At 39.1% G+C, this 27967-nt stretch overlaps 1 protein-coding gene across 15 annotated transcripts in view; it reads left to right on the top strand.

The window, feature by feature from the left end:
- Positions 1–27967, top strand: part of LOC119643732 (twitchin) — a 100988-nt gene that overhangs the window by 57573 nt on the left and 15448 nt on the right. For 14 of the 15 annotated variants that reach the window (XM_038043186.1, XM_038043180.1, XM_038043185.1 and 11 more), the window contains 10 exons: positions 476–1175; positions 1242–1595; positions 1659–3371; positions 3622–4527; positions 4589–5352; positions 5427–5562; positions 11939–12829; positions 12890–15553; positions 17748–18029; positions 18100–27879. In XM_038043186.1, the coding sequence (XP_037899114.1) occupies positions 476–1175; positions 1242–1595; positions 1659–3371; positions 3622–4527; positions 4589–5352; positions 5427–5562; positions 11939–12829; positions 12890–15553; positions 17748–18029; positions 18100–27879 (18190 nt within the window). The remainder of the gene's footprint in view (positions 1–475; positions 1176–1241; positions 1596–1658; positions 3372–3621; positions 4528–4588; positions 5353–5426; positions 5563–11938; positions 12830–12889; positions 15554–17747; positions 18030–18099; positions 27880–27967) is intronic. The other variant, XM_038043190.1, reaches the window with a different exon arrangement.

Below are 27967 nucleotides of genomic sequence, written 5' to 3'. Positions count from 1 at the left end.
TGACGCTTTCTAAGAACTTTCAAGTTGACGCTTATAAAAAATTTCTGTTGAAAAGTCAAATCAACAAACAAAAGCCTTTGTGAGCTGTACACATTTATAATCAAGTTTTCTGTCAACATTATTAAGACTCAGATAAAGAACTTCGTGTCTACATGGCATCTTTTCCAATTCAATAAATCATTTGTTGTTGATTTGCTGACTCGCAGAAGAAGAACAAGTATTTGTTATTACTTATAAATTGATGGGAAAATTTGTGTGTATTTACAAAATAAATAGCTCAGGAAAAAGTATTAAAATGCTAGGATTGGGCTAGAATTTGAATGTATCTATTCTAGGGCGCCGAGAACTACGCAGGCCGTAGAAAATTCGGGTTAATATCATTCTAAACAAATATTGGACACGTTATTAGAATCTCTGCCTTCTACTCAATCAATGAATCTACTAATTTCTGCATTTTACTCTTGGTAAATAAAAGGAAGTATTCGCGAGCAGTAAATACAAATTTAAAAATGAAAATGACACATATCAGCTAATCATAATGAATCCGAAAGTGGAAGATACCGGCAAATACAGCATTGAAATTGGCGGTGTTTCGAGTACAGCGTTTCTAAATGTAGAAGAAGCCGATCCTAGCTACACATTTACAAAACCACTGAAGAAGAAAATTGAAGGGTTTACAAAACACGAGACCACATTAGAATGCACGGTTAGCAGTAGTATGGCTAATGTTACTTGGCTAAAAGATGGGAAGAAAATCGAGTCCGACGATTCACGATACCTAATTTCTAAAGATATAAACGGAAACTTAAAACTGATAATCAAAGAATCTGTGCTTGAAGATACGGGCACCTACACTTGTCAACTAGATAAGCAGCCGGATAAGACCGAGACTAAAGTGAAAATTGTCGAATATCCATACAAATTCGTTAAGGTGCTCAAGAGCCAACACTGCGTTGAAAAAGATACAATAACCCTTGCTTGTGAAATCGATGATGCTACTGGTGAAGTGCAGTGGTGGCACAATGATGAGGAAATCAAACAAGACAAACGTATACAGGTTGTCAAAGATGGACGCAAACGAAAACTAATTCTTAAGGACTGTAAAGTTACAGATGCCGGTTTATTTAAATGTACCACAAATGCTGATAAAACCGAAGCAGAAATCATTATTAACTGTAGGCAAAATTAAAAAAAAACGCAAACTTTTTTCCAACTATTATTTTGTTTCTTTTTATTATCAGACCAAAATCGTTTTAACAAAAAGCTAAAGGATACTGACGCTGTTGAACGTGAAAAATTAGTGATGGAAATTGAGCTGCAAGATCAGACTGCTCCTTGTGTGTGGAAATTTAATGGTAATCTAATTGAGTCGAGCGAGAGGATTCAAATCAAAAATCTGGGAGGAGGTAAACATCAACTAATATATGAAAGGCTCGAATTGCCAGATGAAGGTGAAATTACATGTGAATCAGGCCAACTGACTTCGACGTGTAAGTTGACAGTGCGTCAGGGAGAAAGCAAACCCAACATTGACTGTCCCGATGAATATGCTGGTCCAGTTAATTCGCCAATTATCATGGAAGTACCATACAAAGGTGAGTATCACATAGCATGACAAAAATTAGTCCATGTAGTGAGCTATATATATATTTTAAAAGTTAACGGTACTAAGCAGTCACCAGTGGAAGCAAAACTGTGCAAAGACGGAAAACCTTTACCTATTAAAGAAGTAGAAATATCAATTACTGAGGATAAAGTAACATTTAAAATTAAAAAGCCGACCCGTGAAATGTCTGGAAAGTACCAAATTAAGCTTTCTAATTTCCAAGGAGAAGATATCAAGGATGTCAAAGTTATTTTTCAAGATGTGCCGCAGGCACCAAGGGAAGTTGATATTACAGATATATACCAAACTTCATGCATACTAAAATTTAAACCGCCGGAAGACGATGGCGGCCTGCCAATTATAAAATATGTTGTCGAACGCCAAGACATCAGTAAAAAACAAGTTTGGGAACCAGTTGCAGATGTGATGGCGGGCGAGCCATTTTCAAAAAGTATCGAAGATCTGGTTCCTAAAAAACAGTACAGATTCCGTATTCGCGCTGTCAATAAAATTGGTCCATCTGAGCCGACCACATTTAAGAGCACTGTTCTAGCTAAAGATCCTTGGGATGAACCTGGTAGGCCAAGGGATGTCGATGTAACTGACTGGGATCAGGACCATGCAGATCTACGGTGGCAACCTCCAGAGAATGATGGCGGAGATGCTATAACAGGCTATATAATTGAATACAAAGAAAAATTTGCTAGCGATTGGAAAACAGGCAAAGAAGTTTCTGGCGATTCACGTAGCACAACAGTGGAAGATCTTAAGAAAGGACAGCAGTACGAATTTCGAATTCGTGCTGTTAACAGAGCTGGTCTTGGGGAACCGAGTGATCCCACGAAAGCAATTATTGCCAAATGCCGTTTTGTCAAACCGTTTCTTGTCGGTGATGGTCTTACAGACATTACAATTAAAAAAGGACAAATAGTGCGTTATGACATAAAATACGACGGCGAACCTGAACCAACCGCTTCTTTCTTTAAAAATAATAAAGAATTAATGGCTGACAATCAACGTGTTTGTGTAGACCAGCTAGAACGCAATTCTTCCCTTGTAATAAAAAAAGCAATACGAAAAGACTCTGGCAAATATAAATTAGTGCTCTCAAATAGCTCAGGAACTGTAGAATCGCAGGCGCAAGTTACAGTTTTGGATCATCCTTCGGCCCCCGGTGGTCCGTTCGAAGCCAACGAGGTACGGGCTCATCGTATTAAAATGCAATGGAAGCGCCCTGAAGACGATGGTGGTTCTGAAATTACCGGCTATGCTTTGGAACGCATGGATGAAGAAACTGGGCGTTGGATAACAGCTGGTGAAGTTTCACCAAATGAGACTTCGTTCGATTTCAAAGGTCTTTCATCTGGGAAGAAATATAAATTTCGTGTTAAAGCACTTAATAAAGAAGGTGAATCAGAGCCACTAGAAACTACCGAGCCAATTTTGGCGAAGAATCCTTACGACCCGCCCAGTCGTCCTGGTAAACCAGTTGTTGACGACTATGACAACAAAAGCGTTTCCTTGAAATGGAAGATACCACCCTCCGACGGTGGACGTCCTATATTGCACTACATCATCGAACAGAAAGATAAGTTTTCCCCGGACTGGATTGAAGTCACTAAGACTGATGTGCCAACGCCGGAGTGTAAGGTAGAAGGACTGAAGGAAAAAATGGTTTATCAATTTCGCGTGCGCGCTGTCAATAAAGCTGGTCCTTCTGAGTCGTCTGAACCCACTGATAATCATTTATGCAAACATAAGAATCGTAAGTTGTTTTGTATGAGGAAGCTGGCTTTGCGCAATCATAAATCCATGCATATAGCTCTCCGTTGCTAAGCTTTTTCAATATTATAGAAATCAGCATTTATTAACTTGACTTTTATAACCTATCGCTTCGTAAATTTATAAAAAATATTTAAGTCCAGGTAGCAGATTCTCTCCCGCTATGTTTTTATGCAAACTGATATGACAAGTCATTTGCTTTGATTTTTCTTCTTAATTGTTTTTTCGAATAGTGAAACCAGAAATCGATCGGTCCACGTTCAAGCGTGTCACAATCAAGACTGGACGCACCCACAAGTGGTCAGTCGACGTCATTGGAGAGCCGATACCCTTTTTGAGTTGGAGTTGGCGCGATAACATTCCCTTATCTACAGGTGATCGCATAAAGATTGAAAATATTGACTACCATACAGATTTTGTAATCACAAATGTAAAGCGTAATGATAGTGGCTTGTATACGCTGAAAGCCGAAAATCGTAATGGTATAGACAGAGAAAGTATTGAGTTGATCGTTTTAGGTAAGCCTAGCGCACCGAAAGGTCCACTAGGTATCAGTGATGTGCATGCAACCGGTTGCACATTAGAGTGGGCGAAACCGGAAGATGATGGTGGTGTGCCCATTAAAGAATATGTAGTTGAGAAGATGGACACGGCCACAGGAAAGTGGGTGCGTGTAGGTCGCTCAGCAGGTGAGAAAGATCCCCCAGCTTTTGATGTGACTGGCTTGAATCCAGGATCAGAATATATGTTTCGTGTGAGTGCTGTTAACGAGGAAGGTGAGTCTGAGCCATTGACTACTCTAGTAGGAGTGGTAGCCAAAAATCCCTATGAGAAACCGAGCAAACCTGGCACTCCCGAAATCACTGATTATGATAACCAGAGTATTTCACTTAAATGGATCGCTCCATCAAGTGATGGTGGTGCTCTTATCGAAAAGTACATCGTCGAAAAAAAGCAAAAAAATAAACAGCCATCTGAATGGGAAAAAGCTGTCGAAGTTTCAGGAAATCAATTTGAGGTTACAGTTAGTGGGCTCCAAGAATATGACGAATATCAATTCCGTGTAGTGGCGGTTAATAAGGGAGGAGCTTCACCACCTTCTGATCCAACCAATGTCCAGATTGTCAAATATAAGAAACGTGAGCAGTCCAATCTTTACTTTCCTTTAATTTAAAATATATGATTTTAATTACAATTTAGTTAAACCTCATATCGATCGTACCAATCTAAAGCCGTTACTTATTCGCGCTGGTAAACCTATCAAATACGATGTGAAGATTCGCGGAGAACCGGCTCCGACAATTGTTTTATATCATAATAATTTAGAACTAAAACCGGGGGAGCTATCCGGCAACTACGATATAAAAATTGTGCCGTATAATGTAAAAATCTCTATAACTGAAACATTGCGACATCATAGTGGTGCTTATAAAATTTATGCTTCTAATGAACATGGCGAAGACGAAGCTACAGTCGAAGTAAATATTTTAGGTCCTCCTGAAAAGCCAAAAGGTCCTTTGGAAGTTACATGTGTGACAAAAGATAGTTGCAAACTGAATTGGCAGAAACCAGATGATAATGGCGGTAAGCCGGTGACTGCATATCAGGTTGAAAAATTTGATAAAAAGCAAGGCCGGTGGGTTCCAGTCGGTCGCACATCCGGCAATGATACCGAAATCGATGTCAAAGGTCTTCTCGAAGGCCATGAGTATCAATTTCGTGTCAGGGCTATTAACGATGAAGGCGAATCTGAGCCTTTAGAGAGTGATGATAGTATCATTGCCAAGAATCCTTACGATACTGCCAGCAAACCTGGCAAACCCAAAATCGATGACTACAATGAGCACATGGTGAAGCTTGTGTGGGAACCGCCAAATTATGATGGCGGTGCTCCCATAACACATTATGTAGTGGAAAAAAAAGACAAGTTCTCGACAATTTGGGATGAAGTCCTTACAACTGATGTAATTGGGCATTAAAAACTATGAATCCTGACGTTTAATATAAATCACCTTTTTTTAATTTATTTTGTTTCCAGTCCACTCTCACGCAGGCTACGGTCGAAAAACTTACCGAAGGAAACGTTTATCAATTCCGCGTAAGAGCAGTAAACAGAGCTGGACCTAGTGAGCCCAGTGATTCATCCGAATCACATTTAGCAAAGCCTAGAAACTGTGAGATTTATGAAAAAGTTCTGCAGCATGTAATTGCGCGAGATGTTCATTTTGCTGAAGTCTATCTAATGCTGCTTTAACGCTTAACTTTGTACGCCTTCTTTGATATTCATCACAATTCCGTTATTTTGGAATGCTTTCATATATGCTTCTTAAAGAAATCGAAATTTTAAAATAGAAAAATGCGATAGAAAATTTTCAACTTTGGTATTCACTAAGAAGATAATAGGCACAAATTTGTATATGTATCCACACGATATCATTCAAGGAAAAGTAGAATTTTAGTAAAATAAGACAAGTAAAATGCTTTGAACCTAAACAGTGGTGACTTCAAACAAAAAAAAACATTCACTATTATGCTCTTCTGTCCCATTTATTGTCTACTCAAGATCGTGTTGTATTTTCACTTCAACAAGCTAAGCCTAAATAAAATTATCCCCACTAATTCTTCTTTGTGGTTAGAATTTAAGTAAGCACGAACGTTGAGACCTGCTCGCCTTCTAAGGGGTTGGCGTTACGGTGTTAAATGTTTGAACTGCGAAAACAGTGAAAAAGGTATTAGTTAACGGTCTTAAAACTGCGCCCTAAACTGGGGATATGACGGTCGGTATCAATGGACCCGTGTCTACACGTATAAATTATGGAAGTATGATGGTCGATTACAATGATTAAGAAATGCTGTTACCTGTCGCGAAGACGGTACTATTCCAACTTTGTGTGTTCAAAGTCTCACTCTAGATCAAATCTACTGCTACGATATGCATGTTTTTGTTTATATGCATGGTGAATGAGAACGTTGACGGTCATCGGGCACGTGTAAATTGTGATTTATTCTTTCATAAAGATTAGAAAATTAGTAACTAGTAATAGTAGGGCCAAATTATTTCTCGGCAATACACAAAACGTTAACAATTTTATTGAAAGCAATGATTATCAATCTAAATTACTAAACAATTATATTCCCTTAATTTCACAGTGAAATACGAAATAGTTTGTAATTCCTATCTCATTGAAAAAAAAAGAGAAAAGGAATTATGCTCAGCCAGTGTACCATCGCAATGCCTTTGATAACACCAAACATAATCCAAATTAAGTTTAAGGGAAAAGCCATCCCAAAGATTCAGAAATTTGACTTCTACATATTCTCATTGAAAAAACGTCAACCATTTGAACGCCTAAATAATGCGGATAATGATGAGAATTTAATCTTTAATTAAGTGCGCGCTTCCAATCTATGCACGAAACGGTATTGTTGATGTCAACAAAATTTTCGCCAACATGTTTAGCCTTGTAGCTAAGCAGAAGTCTTATACCTCTTAGCCCACACACGTCAATCTTCCCAAGCATCGCCAAGCTTTCTGTTTGAGCCTAAGATTATTAATAACAACCATAAGTTCGCTGAGTTTGGGAAACTTTTTCATGGAGTCTTCAAGACTCGGTCATTGGTGGAAAACTAGGACCATCTCAAATATTTATCTGTAGAAATATTTACTTCTAGGAAAAGCTGCATTAATGTGAGTCCGTTATAACTTTAAAAATCTCATATAATTACATTTGACCTTTGGTTTTGCAACATAATATTCCGAATTAGAGACATAACACCCACCCTCTAGATTGTTTCCTTAGACCTAAGGGAATCAATTGTATCTGTTCTTAGATAGATTTTGCTATGGTATGGGAATGTGTGAAACTCCATTTTTGTAGTGGTTGTGTAAAGTTGTAATCCTTATCAAGAAAGGAATCTTTTTAAACAAATTCCACACAAGTCTTCGACAAATATACTCATTGACAAACCTGCATATTTTAAGCATAATATCGTGATGGCATCCTCCTACTTTCCACCAAATATTCCTACGCAGATCATTCGTGGTGAAATGCAAAGGCTGCGATTTCCTTGAAGGCTTGCAAAGCTTAATTCTTGCTGGAGGTTCGAAATCGAGACCTTGTCACTTTGGCGGTTCAATCTCAAATAACAGGGGCAAGAATTTTTCAACATGGTAGGCTCCGGTAACTTGAGTTGTCTGAAATTGATATTAATCTTTCTTTACTCTGATCCTGCTGCTACTGCTTGTTGCTACTGCTTCCAAATCGAGTCGTCTAGTCTTTCAATGGAAAACACGGAAATATGTCCACCTGGAAAATGTGACCTCAATTCCGATTTTTATACCTCTAGACTTGCGTCAATTCTGCCCAAAGAATTAACGGTTTTATACCTCACAAAATATTGTTTGATCGCTTACTTAGTTTAAATTTACAGCCAGGCAAAGCTTCAATCCGCAACACGTTTCAACATAAACTTGAATCTACCCGAGCCAATTTCCATATTTTCAACAATTTCTCTCTAAAACCAATGTGGGATGCTTCGCTTTCTACTAACTTCCTCAAACTTTGATAATTTCGAAGAAACTCAAAAAGAATTAAAGACGGCAGTAAGAGAAGGCAAAGGAAATGTTGAGATGAACAGAATGTACAAGTGCCCAATAAGGAAGGACGCAAACAACGAGTCTTATGTTAGGTTGCTTTAAAGTCATGTACCTACAGGACATTTTTTAGTTTTTCTTTCTCTCCAGCCTCCTGCCGAGGATATGTCTCCTTTTTTATTTGAGGAGCGTCCTCCAATTGAGGAGAAAGTGTTCAGCTACTGGCTGTAACGGTACTATATAGGACGACTTGTGTGTACCGATCCGCACGTCTGGCAGAAGTTTTGCTGAGCTGAGAAATTATAGAAATATATTTCTCAACTTGATCCTTGCGAACGATAGACTTATGAGGTCTTTGAAGATCCGAAAGCTCATTCCTGCTCGGTGTGTTGCATACTAGAAAGACAAAAAATTCGATCACATTTTCAATAAAATTCTTTCTATTCCAGTCTGGAAATCTACCCATTGCAAATGTAAACTTGATCTAAGTCTCTTTTTTTCTATTTTTAATGCCGAAAAGAACTTTCCGCAATCCGATGTGCGAGCTGTGCGTTAGTGGAAGCTAATATCCTATCTAAACAAGGATTTTATAACCTATTCTTTTGATGGTTCTGTTGCTTCCGGAGTATCCAACGTCTCAATTTTGGAAAAGTTCTTTTCAATCTTTGCCGAACTTTTCTCTCTCAGGTACACCGTTTCTTTGGTCAAACGGTGTGAAAAAATTCGTACTCTTTATCTGTCAGCAAAACGGCCTTGACCTTAATCAAAAGTGAAGATGTTAAATGATCGTTTCACTGATGAATGTGGTGGTTTGCGTTTAAATAAAATGTACGGTAAACGCGATTTGATGCCATAGCCCTAACTGTCAAATGTCCCAAACGTGGTCTTCGCCCAACTCGGACAAATGTTATGCAGGATCGGAAGGACAAAGTGATTGTCGCTTTAATAAGATATCTCCCTCCATGGCTTTTTAGCCCCTGTCGGGTGCGCTAGTCAAGGCCTGGAAAGGAAAAATCGTCAATAGATTTATAAGTATTCACACGTACGGCAATGCCGATTTAAAAGCGAAAGCGAAACTGTGTCATTTAATACATGTGACCAGTGTAGGACGACAAACCCGGCTGTAGATCTCTCTTTTGTATGCAGAAAATTTAATATTATTACACAGCTTTTCAGTATTTTCACTATGTATAACAACCTTTCTAAAACTTTTAGGCAACAACGCCCATCTCATCCGACTGATTTTCTTTCAAAACTGCTAAACACCCATTTTAATTCAATATTGATCTAATTAGACTAGTATTTATTACGTGGATTCTGTTTTTTATGTATTTATTTTCCATATATATTGTAAATAAATGTACAAAGAATAGACAGCCGACAGCCTCTAAGTCGGATAGCTTAGATCACACGCTTGCGTGCATTGAAAATTTACCCTCATATAAAATTTGAGCCCGCGACCATTCAATTGTTAGTCGCGTTGCTTTAACTTCTCGACTACTCATACGGATGCTTTGTTTTTCTTTTTGTTTACTTTCCCAATTATCTAGTTAAAGCTCTTGATCAGGCCAAACTTCAGCAATAAACCTTCTGGATATAACACAAAGGACAGTGCTTAACTGATTATCATTGCACAAGCCTCCTACTAAAGTAGGATTTGTATCACCAATTTTTCCTATTAATCATCATGCACTATCGGCATTATTTAAAAAGCGCAAAAGGTCAACAAATAATAAGAGCTCATTACACTGCTGCAAATATTGGTCTTATTGTTAAAAGGCCTAATTTATTCATCCAAACAAAAAAAAAAAAACAAGTAAGAAAGTTACGTTCGGAATCTCGCATACCTGTCACAATGCAAATGTTTGACACCTTGTGGTTTTATTTCTTATCATACAAAAATGAAAGGGAAGAATTTTTCTTTAGTTTTTCGCATTCTAATTTGCAAGGCCTTTTATTTGATACCTATACGGGTATCTTTAAGGGAAACTTTGTCCGCCATATCGGTCTCTCCACTGTAGTTAATTCAAAATTAACACACTTAGCTTGCCGCATTCTACTTTCCAAATTATTTTTATGAACGGTATTATAACAAAAAAATTAACTTGCTTCATGACGCCCCCCATAATTAATTTAGAATTAACACAGTTACGTTGTCGCCTACTAGTCTCCGAGTTTTTTTATTTGATGTCCATATCACCCGTATTATTAAAAAAATATTTGTCCAGCAGGGCTTTGGCAATTTATATGTATTAATTTAAGGAATGTACAAAATTATTTTAAATATTCCGTCTTGTTTACTTTATGATTAAAAAGCATATATCCTCAAAATGTGAAAAAAAGAAAATTTTATTACTCATATCTGTGTGTAGGCTTGGCCAATTTTTTCCATATTTGTACATAAACGATAAATTTAAAGTTTTCATCTCCTACAATTCGTGAGTAATGAGTAAAAATCAACAAACATTTGTTTAGAAAAACGGAATTGCGTTCAGTTTACGCTTCGCTGAGGCATTTTGCAATACCAATCTGTGTACTAAGATTTCTAATGTTTGCACCAAATTTGAAGTTGATAACTTTATTTTGGCAACTGTGTGTCAACAACACATACCAAACAAACGTAGCTTAATTAGTTCAGAACTCAATGCTAATCAAGACTATGTATATTTTTTAGGGTTTTTGAAGCTTTCTTATGAGCGTTGCAAATATTGTGACAAAATGAGTATACCACCATCTCTCAGTGGTGGGTACAAAAGAAAACAAGAGGAATTATGAATTAAACTCTTGTACACATAATATTAGACATCATATTAAAAATGAAAGAAATCGGAACTTTTCATTTTTTTAAAACTTTCTCCCCCAACGAGTCCCTGGTTCGCAAGCTTGTTTCAGGAATTAAAAAATGAAAAGTTTCTCAACCCACCCCAAAAGTTTCCCTACGTTCAAATATTACGGCTATGAAAGGCTATGATTACAAAACTCAAACTACCGAAATTTCTATTTATTCTTAAAGCACGCCTTAGCAATCTGTTGAAATGCGATCTATGGGTATTGTAATGGTAAATTTATTGCTGGTTAATAGTAAAGGATTGCTTTTATATTTTGATGCCTAAGCAAATGTATGTTCCAAGTTTTAGTCGCTCGCTCGTTTGATTCAGTCCTTATGACTTGATGAACGTTGATAACACGTTTCTCTTATTTGGGCTCTCAGATCTTAATTCTTTTATTAGGTAAAAGCTGTATTGTCTTTCTGTGGATATTTTTTAGATTTTTGATCGGTCTCTTGTTTGGCCTACAGAAAGCATTCCTGTACTACAAAGATTTTTAAAGTTAACAAATTCTTCAATGTTTTAGGGAAATCTTTTTTACCATCACGGGAAACTAAGAAATACTCTGCTCTGTAAATAGTTGCGTTAATTTGATGTTTCTATGACCACCTTTTTAGGTCCTGTTTATATTGCTCTAATAAAAAGGGGTATCCATAACTAAGCGTTATATTTGGTAAGATTTCATTTTAGATAATTGTATAACTGTATGCTACAAATAGTAATTGAATTATTAAATCGATACTGAATAATTAGGTGTTTACAATTGCTATAAAAAAAAAAAAAACTACTCACAAGTTTATTTGTTCACTTCCACTATGTCTGTTTAGAAGCGGAGGAGAAATTCCTAGATGTCGTTTGTTGTCATATTCAATATAAGTAAATCAGATCCAGCACGGCTGTTTAAAGTATCAATTTATTTCCAACACAATTATTCAACATTCAATTGAAAAATACGCAATACACCTTCGAAATGCTATGTCTAATGCTTATTAAGGTATCTAAAAAAACGAAAAGCTAATATTGCATGGCTCTATGATCACAAACAAGGCGAAACCTTTTTCGATAAAAGTATTATGTAGTTATGTAAAATATATTTATCTGGTATTAACTTTTGAAAAATATCCTTAGTAAAACCTAGCATTAATCGCGAGCACATGAAAAAAATCAAAATCCGTGCTGGTCAGACAGTCAAATTTGACGTTGACGTGAAAGGTGAACCGGAACCGACGTTAAGCTGGGCTTTTAAGGAAAAGGAGCTTCTTGGTACTGGGCAAGTCCGCCTGGAAAATAATGACTATAATACGAAATTAACAATATTAAATTCGACTCGACAAAATAGTGGCATATATAGACTTAAAGCAGAAAACGTCAACGGCGTAGACGAAGCGGAAGTGGAGGTTATTATCCTTGATAGGCCAGGAAAACCCGAAGGTCCCTTGGAAGTTAGTGATATTCACAAAGAAGGATGTAAACTGAAGTTTAAAAAGCCAAAAGATGATGGGGGCGCATCAATAACAGCTTATGTAGTCGAACAAATGGATGTCGCAACAGGACGTTACGTCCCGGTGAGCACGGTTGGTGCCGACAAAACTGAAATTGAAGTAAAAGGTTTAGAACCGAATCATCGCTATCAGTTTCGAATTAAGGCCGTTAACGAAGAAGGTGAGTCGGATCCATTAGACACGGATTCGGCTATAGTAGCAAAAAATCCGTTTGATGTCCCTACTCCTCCGGGTTTGCCTGAATTTGAAGACTGGGATGAACATCATGTTAAGCTTAAATGGGAACCGCCTATCCGTGACGGTGGTGCACCTATTAGTAATTATATTATAGAAGTTATGGATAAGAACTCAGGTGTGTTCATTAAAGCAGCCGAAACTGACAGCTCTGTATGCAAAGGGATCGTGAAAAAATTAGAGGAAGGACAACAGTATAAGTTCCGTGTGCGTGCTGTAAACAAAGCTGGCTTTTCGGAACCATCAGAACAAACGAACTGGCACACAGCCAAGCCACGTTTTCGTAAGTATATAATTTTTGCAAGTTTAATTGTATTCACTATAAATTTTTAATTTTCTTCAGTCAAGCCTCACATTGACCGTACAAATCTTAAACACTTGGTTGTAAAAGCAGGTCTTTCCATTAGTCTTGATGTCAGTGTCAAAGGGGAACCCGCCCCCAAAGTCGACTGGTTCTTCAAGGATCAACCGCTGGTATTTGAAGATAATGGTGTACGTATCGACAATGTTGATTACAATACAAAATTTTTTGTTATGCGTGCTCAACGCTCCATGAGCGGTAAATATACCATAACAGCTACAAATGAAGTCGGTGAGGATAAAGCGGAACTTGACATTAATGTTCTCGGTAAGCCCGGGACTCCCAAGGGTCCTCTGCAAATCAATGACATTACAAAACATGGATGCAAATTAAGGTTTGAAAAACCAGATGATGATGGCGGATGCTCTATTGACTATTATGAAATTGAGAAATTGGACCCACACACAGGTCAGTGGTTACCCTGTGGCAAAAGTATGGAGACGGAAGTTAAAGTGATTGGTCTGCAAGAAGGAAAATCATATAAATTTCGAGTTCGTGCTGTTAACAAAGAGGGCGAATCGGAAAATCTAGAGACCGAGAAGTCAATAATTGCAAAAAATCCCTTTGACGAGCCAGATAAACCTGGTCGTCCGGAACCAATGAATTGGGATAAAGACTTCGTTGAGTTAAGATTTGATCCACCCAAGGACGATGGCGGTGCACCAGTTCAGAAATTCATTATACAGATGAGAGACAAGTCAGGACGTTCTTGGACTGATGCTGCGACTGTGCCTGGCGATCAGACTACTGCAACTGTTACTGGTGTAGAAGAGGGTCAAGAATATGAGTTTCGGGTCGTGGCGGTTAACAAAGCTGGGCCTAGTGAACCAAGCGACGTCTCTAAATCAATAGTAGCTAAACCAAGATTTCTTAAACCCTACATAGACCGTAAAAATTTGCAAAAGAAAATTCTACGAAATGGTCAAATGCTACATGTTGAAGCCTTAGTTAAAGCTGAGCCCCCAGCAAAAATCACTTGGAAACATAATGAGGCAGTTTTGAAGTCATCTGAACGCCTTAAATTAGAAAACGAAGACTATAAAACGACTTTTATCATGCCGAAAGTGAAACGTTGTGATAGAGGCATTTATGTAATAACAGCGATGAATGATTCTGGCGTTGATACAGTACAACTCGAATTAGAAGTATTGTGTAAGCCCAGCAAACCAACGGGCCCACTCTCAGCTTCTGATGTTACGGCCGAAAGTGTACACTTAAATTGGGATAAACCTGAAGATGACGGTGGTGAGCCTATTGAGTGTTACGTAGTGGAAAGAATGGACATGGAAACAGGGCGTTGGGTGGCGGTGTTAACAACGAAATCGCCCGAAGCTGATGTTACTGGTTTGACAGAAGGCAAGGAGTATTTGTTCCGCGTTAAGGCTGTCAATTCGGAGGGAGAGTCTGAACCATTAGTAACAGATATACCCATTACCGCTAAGAATCCGTACGACCCGTCTGATCCACCCGGGAAGCCCCAAATAATTGATTGGTCAAGCAATCATGCTGCACTAAAATGGCGGGCACCTGAATGTGATGGGGGGGCTCCGATTACTAGCTACGTTATTGAAATGATGTTGTCGAGTGGAAAGTGGCAAAAAGTATTGGAAACTAACACTGCTGATTGCAGCGCTCGAGTGAACGATTTAATTGAAGGTAAAAAATACCAGTTCCGTGTAAAAGCTGTTAATAAGGCTGGAAAAAGTAAACCTTCTGAGCCCTCTGATCAAATAGTTGCTAAAGATCGTTTTGTTCCACCCAAAATTGATCGCACAAATATCAAAGATATTACTATCAAAGCAGGTCAGCATGTTCGTTATGAAATTAAAATTTCTGGTGAACCACCTGCCAACAAAACATGGTTCCATAATAAATCCCGCATTGAAAATGACGATGTTAGTATTGACTTAGAACAATACCGAACTAAATTTTCCATTCCATTTGCGAAACGATTCCATACTGGAAAATACACTATTAAGGCACAGAACGATTCTGGTACCGATGAAGCTACTTTTGAAATCAACGTCATAGATCATCCAGGAAAACCCGAGGGACCACTTCGTATATACGATGTACATAAAGAAGGATGCAAGCTGAAATGGAACCCGCCTTTAGATGATGGTGGTGTTCCGATTGATTATTACATTATTCAAAGGATGGATATAGAAAGTGGTCGTTGGATACCTTGTGGACGATACAAAGAGACTTTTGCTGAATTAAATAATTTGGAGCCTTTACATGAATACAATTTTAGAGTAATTGCTGTCAACGCTGAAGGTGAATCGGAGCCGCTTAAGGCAGATCACTCAATTGTAGCTAAAAATCCCTTTGATGAGCCTGGAAAACCTGGCACACCTGAAGTTATTGACTGGGATAAGGATCACGTTGAACTTGCATGGAAGGCTCCAATCAATGATGGTGGTTCACCTATTTCCTCTTATGTTGTGGAGAAACGTGAAAAAGGTTCTGACAAATGGATTAAAGGCGCTGAGATTCCCGTTACTGTCACAGCTGAAGTCTGCAAAGGAACTGTGCCAAATTTAGATGAGAATGTTGAGTATGAATTTAGAGTGAAGGCAATCAATGCTGCTGGTGCAGGTGACCCTTCAGATGTCAGCAAATCTATTATCACGAAGCCACGCAAACGTAAGTTTGGCAGAAAAAAATACTTGGCACATTATTTTAATTCAGATATTGCAAAATTTCCACAGGAGATTTAAGTATTTAGGCTATTCTTATGCTTGGAGAGTTTTGCCCTGAATATTTTTAACTACTAATATTTGTAAGGTTTGGTTTTCAGTTATTGCATATAAGGGTATTACTCATACCCACAGCCTAGCAAGGGTATTATTCAACTTATAGGTTATAGTAAGTTTTACATTTCTTTAGTTCCAGTAGTAAAAGTGCGCTTTGCTTAAAATATACGTATGTTTTGGATTATTGAAAAAACAAGCCATTAGCTTAGCTTCATGACACATATTGATATTATCGATAATTTATTAAATCCCGGAATTGTGTGCGTACATCCACAGGAGTTAAAAAGGGCAGGCAGCCCTTCTGTACAGAAGGAAAGATACAAAAACTATACATGATTTTGCGATTGAATATTCTGAAACTTTGGCTTATCTAATATTAAATGGTAAGGCAAAAAATAAGAAAATTATATGCGACGGTAAAACATTTTGCAGTTATACCCGTTATTCTAAAACACAAAAAAAAAAAAAACAAAATGAGCAACATTTTGATACTCTGTAATATTGTATAAGTGCGACCAATTTTTCTCATATTCATAGATGTGCGCATAGATAGAATATAAACAAAAAATTTTATCAGTGCATTTTTACTTAAGAAGGAATGAGCAAGAAAGTAATTTTTTTCCTTTGCAAGCAGAAGTGTTTTTATTTTGTAGATTATAGCGTGTTATTTTGCCGATTTGGGCTTTTTTCAATGGCTCTAAAAAGTTAAAATTGGCCAAATTTGAAACCTATATCAACTATTTACTGCCACAAGAATCCTTACTACAGACATCTTCAACAGCATGCAGGCAGGCATGCTCAAGACGATTCACATTTTGGTACTGATTAAGAAAACGTTTAGCGTTTATGATCTATGAAGCTCGACTTTGTAACAAACTGGTTTGTCTCTCGTTACTCGGTCGATCTTTGCCCATATTTTTATATTCCAGGGTGTTGCTTCCGTTGTTAAATGAAACGGGTACGAGAGACCTCACTCCGCTTAATGAAAATATTGCGTCCATGTGCACAGTTTCACTTCTTGCAGTTTCATCAACAGACTTTCTGTCCCGTACCCGGTTCCAGTTAGTATAGTATCTGTAAAGTCTGACAAGAAACTTCTGCTACTTCTTTTTCGTTATTTTCTTGTTTTTTTATTTCTGATATAATGGGTATCAGGAGACTACGAAACAATCTTTCAGCAATCTTTAGCTTAACAGTGCCGACGACCCACTACTGGAATTAGATCGTAGATGTCGTTGGCCCAAATTGAGGCAAACGATTGCTCCTTGTTATAATTTGTGGAAGGAGTTATAAATTTCTTCTGATTTTAATGTTCAATAGGCTAAATTGCTCAGAGTTTGTGTTTTAAGGTTACTTTTGCGATACCAAACTATTAGTAAGTCACTATTAAAAAAAAAAAAAGGAGTAAGAAATTTATATAAGTTCTTTTATGAGATACTCATATCGCTGGTATTAATAAAAAAAAAAATTAATTGCGGTGTCTACCATATTCATTTTAAAACGAACCCATTTTTATGCAAATAATATATCTGCATTTGAGGAGCGTAAGAAATAGTTTTAAATGTTTTGTCCTGTTTGCCTTATGATAAATAAGCATAAAACATCAAAAAAGTGAAAAAAAATAAATTTAATTACTTGCAAATTTGTGTGGACACGGTCGATTGGTTCCATTTCTGGGCCTGGAATGTAAAGTGTTTCGTGAAACAAATGTGGGAGTTTTCAGCCTTCTAACTTTAATAATTTCCGAATAACGATAGAAAATCTAAAAATTTTTGTTAGAACAAACTAAGTTGAGTTCAGTTTACGCTCCACTACTCGCTTCTGCTCTGAATAATTTAGTGAATTTTAAATACTAACCTGCTTGCAGAAACTTACATACATACGTTATATACGTTATGAAAAAAAAAAAATAAGTATATCCCTATCTTAGATTGGCGGGTATAAAAAAAAAAAAAATGTAATTGCTTATGTCAGGTATTTGAGACTTTAACGTATGCTATTAAATAGTGTTTGTATAGCATTTGCAGAGTCTTTAAATTTGATTACGCATCGAATCCTTTAATATTAATATTAATATTTTTTAGTTGCTCCGAAAATTGATCGCCGCAACATTAAAACTTATAACGTTAGAGCAGGCGAACCCATCTTTTTGGACATCAATATTGCCGGTGAACCAGCACCACATTTGCTCTTGACTCAGAATAATAAATCAATCCACCAAACATCTCTGCGATATATTGAAACCCTACCCTACAATATAAAGTACGTTAATAATAACCCAGAACGTAAAGATACAGGTGTGTATACTTTACTTGCCACCAACACATATGGGCATGATACTGCTGAATTCCAAATTAACGTCATAAGTAAGTAAAACACAAAAAGCGACTTATTGAATTAAAGAGATTAATACATAGGGTTTTCTTCTCTCTGCAGCTAAACCTGAAAGCCCTGAAGGCCCACTTGAAGTATCAAATGTACATAAAGAAGGCTGCAAATTAAAATGGAGAAAGCCGAAAGACGATGGAGGAGAACCGATTGATTCGTATTCCATTGAGAAATTTGACGCAGAGACCGGTGTGTGGCTATCTTGTGGCAAAAGCGATACTCCGGATTTCAATATTGAGAGTTTACAGCCTGGTCATGAATACAAATTTCGAGTCAAGGCTGTGAATAAATTGGGTGAATCTGAACCGTTGGAAACTTTTGGCACAATTGTTGCAAAAGATCCATTTAGTACTCCGTCTAAACCAGGATGTCCGCATGTAATTGACTGGACAGCTAACAAAGCTGAGTTAGTCTGGCAAGCGCCTGCTAGTGACGGTGGTTCGCCCATACTTGGCTATGTGATCGAAAAGAAAGATAAATACAGCGGCGCAATGTGGGAAAAAGCGATGGAGACTGAAACGTCTGACCCTGTTGCCAGCATTAACGGTCTCATTGAAGGCAACGAATACCAATTTCGAGTTATGGCTGTTAATAAAGCCGGTCAGTCAGAACCGTCGGAGGTCAGTAAGATGTTTATTGCCAAACCACGCTTTCTTAGTCCTAAAATTGATCGCCGAAATTTGCGTGACATCACGATATCTGCAGGCTCGACACTAAAATTGGACTGCAAAGTATTAGGCGAGCCTGCTCCTAAGATTGAATGGAGATTTTCGAATTGTCCGTTGCAGACAGGAAAAAATATTACAATTGATTCGATTGACTATTTTACTAAACTTATCATTCGGCCCACTGAAAGAGGCGATTCCGGTGACTATACGATTACAGCAACCAATAGTTCTGGCAAAGATAGTGTGCAAATTAAAGTGACAGTAACAGATAAGCCAAGTGCACCTAAAGGGCCACTCCAAATTTCGGATATTCATAAAAAGGGGTGCCACCTCAAATGGAAAAGGCCTGACGACGACGGCGGTACATGCATTGAATATTTCCAGGTGGACAAACTAGATCCGGAAACGGGATGTTGGTTGCCATGCTGTCGCTCTACTGAACTTCAGGCAGAGATACTTGGTTTAAAACAAGGCGCAGAGTACAAGTTTCGCGTAACAGCTGTAAATTCTGAAGGTGAATCCAAACCACTTGTAAGTGATGATTCGATTATCGCTAAAAATCCGTTTGATGAACCCGGAAAGCCTCAAAATCTTTGTGTAATAGATTGGGATAAAGATCACATAGATCTGTCTTATTCACCACCATTGGATGACGGCGGTTCGCCCATTACCGGCTATATAATTGAAGCTTTTTCCCATAACAAGTGGGAGAAAATGTTAGAAGTTTCTGAGGGGGAAACAAAGGTTACTGTTCCAGATCTCGTTGAAGGGCAAAGTTATGAATTTCGTGTTTCGGCTGTTAATGCTGTTGGACCTGGTGAACCTTCGGACTCTACATCCCAAATCGTCTTGAAATCACGCAATAAACCTCCGCTTATTGATCGTACAAATCTTATTGATATTCGAATTAAAGCTGGTCAAATTTTCACATATGAATGTAAAGTGTCTGGTGAGCCTGTACCAAAAACGAAGTGGTTTTGTAACAAACGAGAAATAGTATCGAAGGACAATGTAAAGGTATCTCATGCGGATTATATTACTAAGTTGAAAGTCTCTAATGCTACTAGGGAAAATTTTGGTACGTATACTGTTCATGCGGAGAACCCTAACGGTACAGATAGTGCAGACGTTAAAGTAGTTGTCATAGATCGACCAGCACCACCTAATGGTCCTTTGAAAATAGACTCACTTCACGCAAACGGTTGCGTGTTGCATTGGAATCCACCGGACGACGATGGCGGTCAACCTATTGAAAGCTTTACCGTCGAAAAATTGGACGAAACCACAGGTAGATGGGTACCCGCTGGGGAAACTAACGGTCCTGTAACAAATTTGGAAATAAACGGTCTTATATCAGGACATAAATATAAATTTCGCGTCCGTGCTAAAAATCGTCAAGGCACTTCAGACCCATTAACTGCACCGCAGGCTATTATAGCAAAGAATCCATATAATGAACCTGGCAAACCCGGTATTCCTATAATCAGAGGATATGATAAAGAAGTGGTCGATTTGCAGTGGAGTCGTCCTGAAAGTGATGGGGGATCACCCATCACCGGATATATTGTTGAAAAGCGCGACAGGTACTCACAAGATTGGGATCCTTGCGCTGAAGTGGATGGTGATGTGACGAATGGTGCCGTTACCAATTTGGTTGAAGGTGTTAAATATGAATTCCGTGTACGCGCGCTTAATAGGGCTGGAAAAGGTGAACCAAGTGACGCATCCGTGTCTCACGTAGCTCGCGCCAAAAATACATCACCCAAAATAGACCGCAATTACATGCTGGATGTTAAGATACGGGCGGGAAATACAGTTGAATACGATATTCCAATCAGCGGGGAGCCAGTTTCAAATAAGGAATGGTCTCATGAAGGCCAAATAGTAATAAATACGGATAGGTTTAAGATCGTAAGCGAAGACTACCGTACAAAATTACGTATTGTTGATACGAAACGAGCGGACACAGGTGTTTACACACTAACTGCTCGCAATATCAATGGCATAGATAAAGCCACAGTGAAAGTTACTGTGCTGGATGTACCATCAATTCCTGAAGGCCCATTGAGACCTTTCGAAATATCTAAAAACTCTATCACCTTACGCTGGCGTCCGCCAAGGGACGACGGTGGCTCTGAAATTACCCACTATGTCGTGGAAAAAATGGATAATGATGCTATGCGTTGGGTGCCTGTTGGAGATTGCGCTGATTGCGAAATTCGTGCTGAAAATTTAATTGAAAACCATGATTACAATTTTCGAGTGCGTGCTGTCAATAAGCAGGGTCAGTCACAAGCTTTAGGAAGCACCCAACCTATTACCGCTAAGGATCCATTTAGTCGCCCCGACAAACCTGGTCAATTGTACGCAAGTGATTGGGGAAAAGATTTTGTGGATTTGGAATGGGCCGCACCAAAACGTGATGGAGGGTCACCTATTACGGGGTATATTGTAGAGAAACGCCCCAAATTTGGTCAATGGGAAAAAGCACAACAGGTATCTGCTCCACTAACTCAAGCTCACATTTCCGGTTTGATAGACGGCGGAGAGTATGAATTCCGCGTCGTTGCAATTAACCGTGGTGGTCATAGCGATCCATCCGATCCCTCCTTACCTATTATTTGCAAACCTCGTTTTATGGCACCGCATTTTGATAAATCACTTCTTGAAGATATCACTGTTATTGCCGGCAAACATTTAGGATGGACTTTGCCAATTGAAGCGTCGCCTAGGCCAACCGTAAAATGGTTGTTCAATGGCAAAGAAATAGAACCATCTTCCCGCATTGAAATCAGCCTGTTCCATAATGAACTTACTTTTGAAATATCTAATGCTCTTCGGAGTGATGAAGGCCGTTACACACTGAACTTAACAAACGAACATGGATCCTTTGAAGCATCCGCTCATGCGACGGTTGTAGACCGACCCAGCCCTCCGATGAAGATTTTAGATATTGGCAAAGTTACCCGAGACGGATGCCGTCTTAAATGGAACGTACCTGAAGACGATGGAGGGTCCCCGATTCTTCATTATGTTATAGAAAAAATGGATTTATCACGTGGTACCTGGTCCGATGCTGGGATGAGTACTCACCCAGTACACGATGTAACCCGTTTAATTCACCAGAAAGAATACTTATTCCGTGTGAAAGCTGTAAATGCTATTGGGGAATCCGAGCCTCTCGAAGCAGAAAAAACGATTACTGCCAAAAATGAATTTGATGAGCCTGATGCTCCAGGCAAGCCGATTGTGACTGATTACGATGAAGATCATGTTGACCTAGAATATGGCCCTCCTAAATCAGACGGTGGCGCTCCACTTATTGAATACATCATCCAAAAAAAAGAAAAAGGTAGTCCCTATTGGATCAATGCATTGCATATTTCACCAGAAAAAACTACAGCCACAGTTCCGGAATTAACAGTAGGACACGAATATGAATTCCGTGTTATTGCAGTTAATGAAGCTGGTCAATCAGAGCCGTCTGAACCATCAGATATGACTCAAGCTAAAGCCAGGTACTTAGCTCCGAAAATCCTTACACTTCTTCACGATGTTCGAATCAAAGCTGGACTCATCTTTCATATCGATATTGATTACATTGGTGAACCAACCCCTGAAGTTTTTTGGGATTTAAATGGTGAGCCACTTAATAATAGCGAGCGTTCAACCATTACAACGATTGGTCGTCACACTGTCGTGCATATCGTAAATTGCAATCGCAACGACTCAGGACGATATCATGTGTTACTTCGCAATAATTCTGGTATTGATGAAGGTAGTTTTGAACTAATTGTACTGGATCGTCCGGGACCGCCTGCTGGCCCTCTGGTATATGAAGAGATATCAGCAAACTCGGTCACTGTGTCATGGAAGCAGCCTAAAGATAACGGTGGCTCCGAAATATCGTCGTATGTAATCGAAAAACGTGACGTTACACATGGTGGTGGATGGGTGCCAGCCGTTACATATGTAAATGCTAAGTACAACCACGCCGTAATTCCTCGATTGCTAGAGGGCACACAATACGAATTTAGAGTTATGGCAGAAAATTTGCAAGGACGCTCAATTCCTTTAGCATCAGAGGAACCTGTCATAGCTAAAAACCAGTTCACAATTCCAGGAACTCCTGCCAAGCCAGAAGTTTCAGATGCTGACAAAGATCATATATCTATTAAATTTAAACCCCCGATTAGCAACGGTGGCTCGCCTGTTATTGGTTATGACATAGAACGGCGTGACAAGGCAATGGGCCGGTGGATTAAGGTTAATGGAGAGCCAGTCCCCATTTGTGAATACACTGATGATCGCGTGTGCAACGACCATCAATATCAGTATCGAGTGTCTGCAGTAAATGCTGCAGGCAACGGAAAATTTTCTGATCCTTCCAATATCATATCAGCTAAACCAATGTGTGAAAAACCGCGACTATACCTAGATGCATTAATTGGTCGTAAAATTAAAGTACGTGCTGGAGAACCAGTTAAAATTACCATCCCAATTTCAGGGGCTCCAACGCCTCTTGTTGAATATAAACTTAACAACTTTAAAATTTCCCAAAATAATCGCATATCCTATAATTCTAATTCTGATCAAACTACCTTCCGTATCGACGATTCAACAAGGCAAGACACTGGCAAATATTCCGTAGTATTATCAAATGATTTCGGTAAGGACTCCGCTGAAATTGAAGTCATTGTTGTAGATATACCCTCTCCACCAGAGGGACCACTTACTTACACTGAAGCTGCTCCCGATCATATTTCTCTGTCATGGTATCCACCTAACGATAATGGTGGTAGCGATATTTCCGGTTATATTGTCGAATTTTGTGAATACGGCAGCGAGAACTGGCGACCCGCTCCTGGGTACTGTGCCAAAACTAACTATACTGTAAAGGGTCTTACCGAAGGTAGAAAGTATGTATTTCGCGTAAAAGCTGAAAACATATACGGCCTGTCGGAACCATTAAATGGCAAACCAGTTACTGCAAAGTCTCCATTTGATCCACCAGATGCACCAAGTCAACCGGACATAGTAGCTTACTTCCCTAATTCAGTTACTGTAGCTTGGCACCCACCCGACTACTGTGGCGGTAAACCCATAAATGGGTATTTAGTAGAAAGGCGTGAACGGGGGGGTGAATGGCTGAAGTGCAATAACTATCCGACACCAAACACCAGTTATACAATTTCTGACTTAAGAGAAGGCGGACGATATGAGTTCAGAGTTGTTGCTGTCAATGAAGCTGGTCCTGGTAAGCCATCTAAAGCATCAGAGTCAGTTACTGCCGAAATGCAAAGATATAAGCCAGACCCTCCAGAGCCACCCAAACCAGATCGTATCACTAAGGACTCTACAACACTTTCTTGGCGTCCACCAAGAAACGACGGAAAATCAAAAATTAAAGGGTACTTTTTAGAAATGAAATTGAAAAATTCTAAAGATTGGGTTCCAGTTAATGACTTACTCGTCCACAACACAGTTTATACTATTCCAAATTTAAAAGAAGGGGAGGAATATTCATTCCGGGTTATTGCCTTAAATGAAGTGGGAAAATCTAATCCGTCAAAATCATCCAAACCCATTATCATTGAAGAACAACCCAACAAACCATGTTTAGATTTAAGTGGAATAAGGGATATAGTCTGCCGCGCGGGCGAAGATTTTAGTATCCATGTGCCTTATATGGGATTTCCCAAGCCTGTGGCTCAATGGTTTACAAACGATGTTTTGCTAGAAGATGACGGGCAACATTTATTCCAACATTTAACAGATGAAGCTGCCAGCATTGTGGTAAAAAATTCCAAACGTGTAGATTCAGGACAATATCGATTACAATTGAAAAACACATCTGGATTCGATGCGGCCACATTTAATGTTAAAGTACTCGATCAGCCTAAACCACCATCTAATTTGCGTGCTGATGAGTTTGCAGGCGATGCATTAACACTCTTCTGGAATCCACCAAAGGATGACGGTGGCTCTCCAGTTACTAACTATATAATCGAGAAAAAAGAAGCTCGTTCAACGGGAGGTTGGAGTAAAGTTAGCAGTTATTGCACAACTACATTTGTACGAGTTCGTAACTTAAACATTGGAAGAGAGTATGATTTCCGAGTGAGTGCTGAAAACAAATATGGATCATCGGAACCAGCCCATACGTCTGAGCCCATACGTGCACGGCATCCTTTCGATGTGCCTAATGCTCCTGGGGTTCCAACTGCTGTTGATTCTACGGAAGATAGCATCACCATCTCATATATGAAACCAAAACACGATGGTGGTTCGCCAATAACAGGATATATAATTGAAAAGCGATTAATTAGTGAAGATACATGGACTAAAGCTGTTCAGTTGCTGTGCCCTAGTCTAACGCAAAAGATATCGAATTTAATTTCAGATGCCAAATATGAGTTCAGAGTAGCTGCTGTAAATAGCGCTGGCCAATCTGCATTTAGTCTGTCGAGTGATCCAATATATTGTCAACGCCCCCCTTATGCTCCGAAAATTACTTCGGATCTATCCATTCGCGATATGACAGTAATTGCCGGCGAGGAGTTCCGAATAACAGTACCCTATCAGGCCAGTCCTATACCGACACCATCTTGGGCAATTAATGACGAAGATATTATCCCAGATGACCGCATTAAATTCGAAACAAACAGCTACAATTCTATTTATTACAATAAAAATGCTAAAAGATCTGATAGCGGTTCATACACAATTACTTTAAGAAATAGTAAAGGCTATGATTCCGCGGCTTGTCATGTTATCGTCGTCGACAGACCTGGTGTTCCTCAAGGTCCTTTAAATGCATACGATATCACTCCAGACACGTGCTCACTATCGTGGAAAAGTCCTCTAGATGACGGTGGTTCAGCGATCACTAATTATGTTGTAGAAAAATCAGATATTAATGGCACAGCATGGGCTAAAGTGAGCAGTTTTGTTCGCAACATTCATTATGATGTAATGGGACTGGAACCTTCTCGAAACTATCGTTTTCGGGTGCGCGCAGAAAATCAATATGGGCTTTCAGATGCCCTTCAAATTGATGAAGCTATAACAGCTAAATACCAGTTTACAGTCCCTGATGCACCCGGTCAGCCCAAAGTTATCGATTGGGATTCTGGCAATGTCACACTTCTGTGGACTCGTCCGGGTAGTGATGGTGGCTCCCGTATTCAAGGTTACCAAATTGAATATCGCGACGTTATTAATGAGACATCGTGGAACCATTACGAATTTTTAATAAAAGATACTAAATATCAGCTCTACAATCTTACAAATGGCTGTGAATACGAATTTCGAATAAAAGCAAAAAATGTCGCCGGCTTTAGCAAAGCATCACCATCTTCGACGCGTTTTAAATGCAAAGGCAAATTTACGGTTCCATCACCACCAGGCACGCCACATGTTGTTAAAGTTGGAAAACATTTCGCTGAGTTGAAATGGGAAAAACCTCAAAGTGACGGGGGCGCACGTATTACAGGTTATTGTGTTGAACGACGTGACTTAGGTGGCGCTATATGGGTTAAATGCAATGACTACAATATTTTGGATACTGAATATACTGTTTTCAATTTAGTTGAAATGGGAGACTATGAATTTCGAATTTATGCCATGAATGCAGTAGGTCGATCCGAACCCAGTATTTGTACTATGCCCATAAAGGTATGTGAAGTTCTAGGGGGCGAAAAACCCGAATGGGTTACACATTTGCACGACCGGCTGGCTCCTTGCGGCAAAGATTTCTCATTGCAATGTCAGGCCACTGGTAAACCAGCCCCAAGCGCAAGATGGCTACGAAATGGAAAAGAGATTTCGATGGGAGGCGGCCGCATAACAAGCGATAGCAAAGACGGGGTTTTTCGCTTGCACTTTTCAAATATACAAGCGGGTGATGAAGGTACTTACACATGTGAAGCTATTAACTCCTTGGGTTTTGTCCACTCATCCGGTTATCTGAAAATTGGATCACCACCGGTTATTAATAGATACCCGAGTGAACTTGTTTTGGCTGAAAATGATAACACCAAAATCAAGATTTTCTATGGTGGCGATCAGCCAATGGCTATAAGTATAAGTAAAAACAATGAACTACTATCTGACATAGAGAATGATTCCCATTTTAAGATCACCCAATTTGATGAATATGTAGCCATTTTTATACGAGATATTGTAAAAACTGACTCCGGTCTTTACCAAATTGTCTTTAGCAACGACTCAGGAATTGCAAAGGCGCAATTTAATGTTCACGTGACGGGATTACCATCAGCGCCGGTAGGTCCTTTGGGGGTATCACATGTGAATAAACACTCGTGTACATTAACTTGGCGTCCACCTACGTATGATGGAGGCCTGCGGATAACACATTATGTTGTTGAACGTAAAGATATAACTTCATTACATTGGATAACGGTATCCAGTTTCTGTAAAGACACGTCTTTTAATGTACAAGGACTTATTGAGCATCAGACGTATGTTTTTCGTGTTATGGCTGTTAACGATAATGGAATGGGTGCACCATTAGAAGGACTGAATTCAGTTGTAGCGAAAGCTCCCATTGATCCGCCGTCTCCTCCTGGCATACCGAGAATTCTCGAAGTTGGTGAAGATTTCGTACATTTAGAATGGGATAAACCCTTATCGGATGGTGGGGCTTACGTACAAGGCTACTGGATTGACAAACGAGAAGTGAGCAGTGAAACATGGCAACGTGTAAACGTCATCATTTCCGTTGCCAATCAAATTAATTGTCCTAATTTAATTGAGGGACGTCAATACGAGTTCCGCGTCTTCGCTCAAAATGAAGCTGGCCTCTCTCCCGAGGCAATAGCTGCAAGTTGCGTTAAAATTATTGATCCCCAAGCAGCTGTTGCACCACTTATTATAAAGCAGTTAAATGATGCTCATTGCATACAAAACCATAATGCTCAATTTACTTGCACCATAACAGGCGTACCCAAGCCGAATATAACTTGGCACAAGGGAGCGCGAGAGATTACAAACGGTGCTCGTTATCACATGTACTCGGAAGGCGATAATCATTACTTAAACATTAGCGACGTGTTTGGGGAAGATGCAGATGAATATATATGTCGGGCCGTCAACAAAGCTGGGGCGAAATCAACTAGAGCGTCTTTGATGATTATGAGTGGGTATCAAATTTTGCTTGTTTGTATCTTTCTATTTATAGCCCACTTAGGAAATTACACGTTATATTCAGACAGGTATGCTTAATT

This window comes from Glossina fuscipes, unplaced genomic scaffold (assembly GCF_014805625.2).
Source record: "Glossina fuscipes isolate IAEA_lab_2018 unplaced genomic scaffold, Yale_Gfus_2 61546, whole genome shotgun sequence".
Classification (NCBI taxonomy): Eukaryota; Metazoa; Arthropoda; class Insecta; order Diptera; family Glossinidae; genus Glossina; species Glossina fuscipes.
The sequence above is the reverse complement of the archived record's forward strand: the minus strand, read 5'-3'. Positions and strand labels throughout refer to the sequence as shown.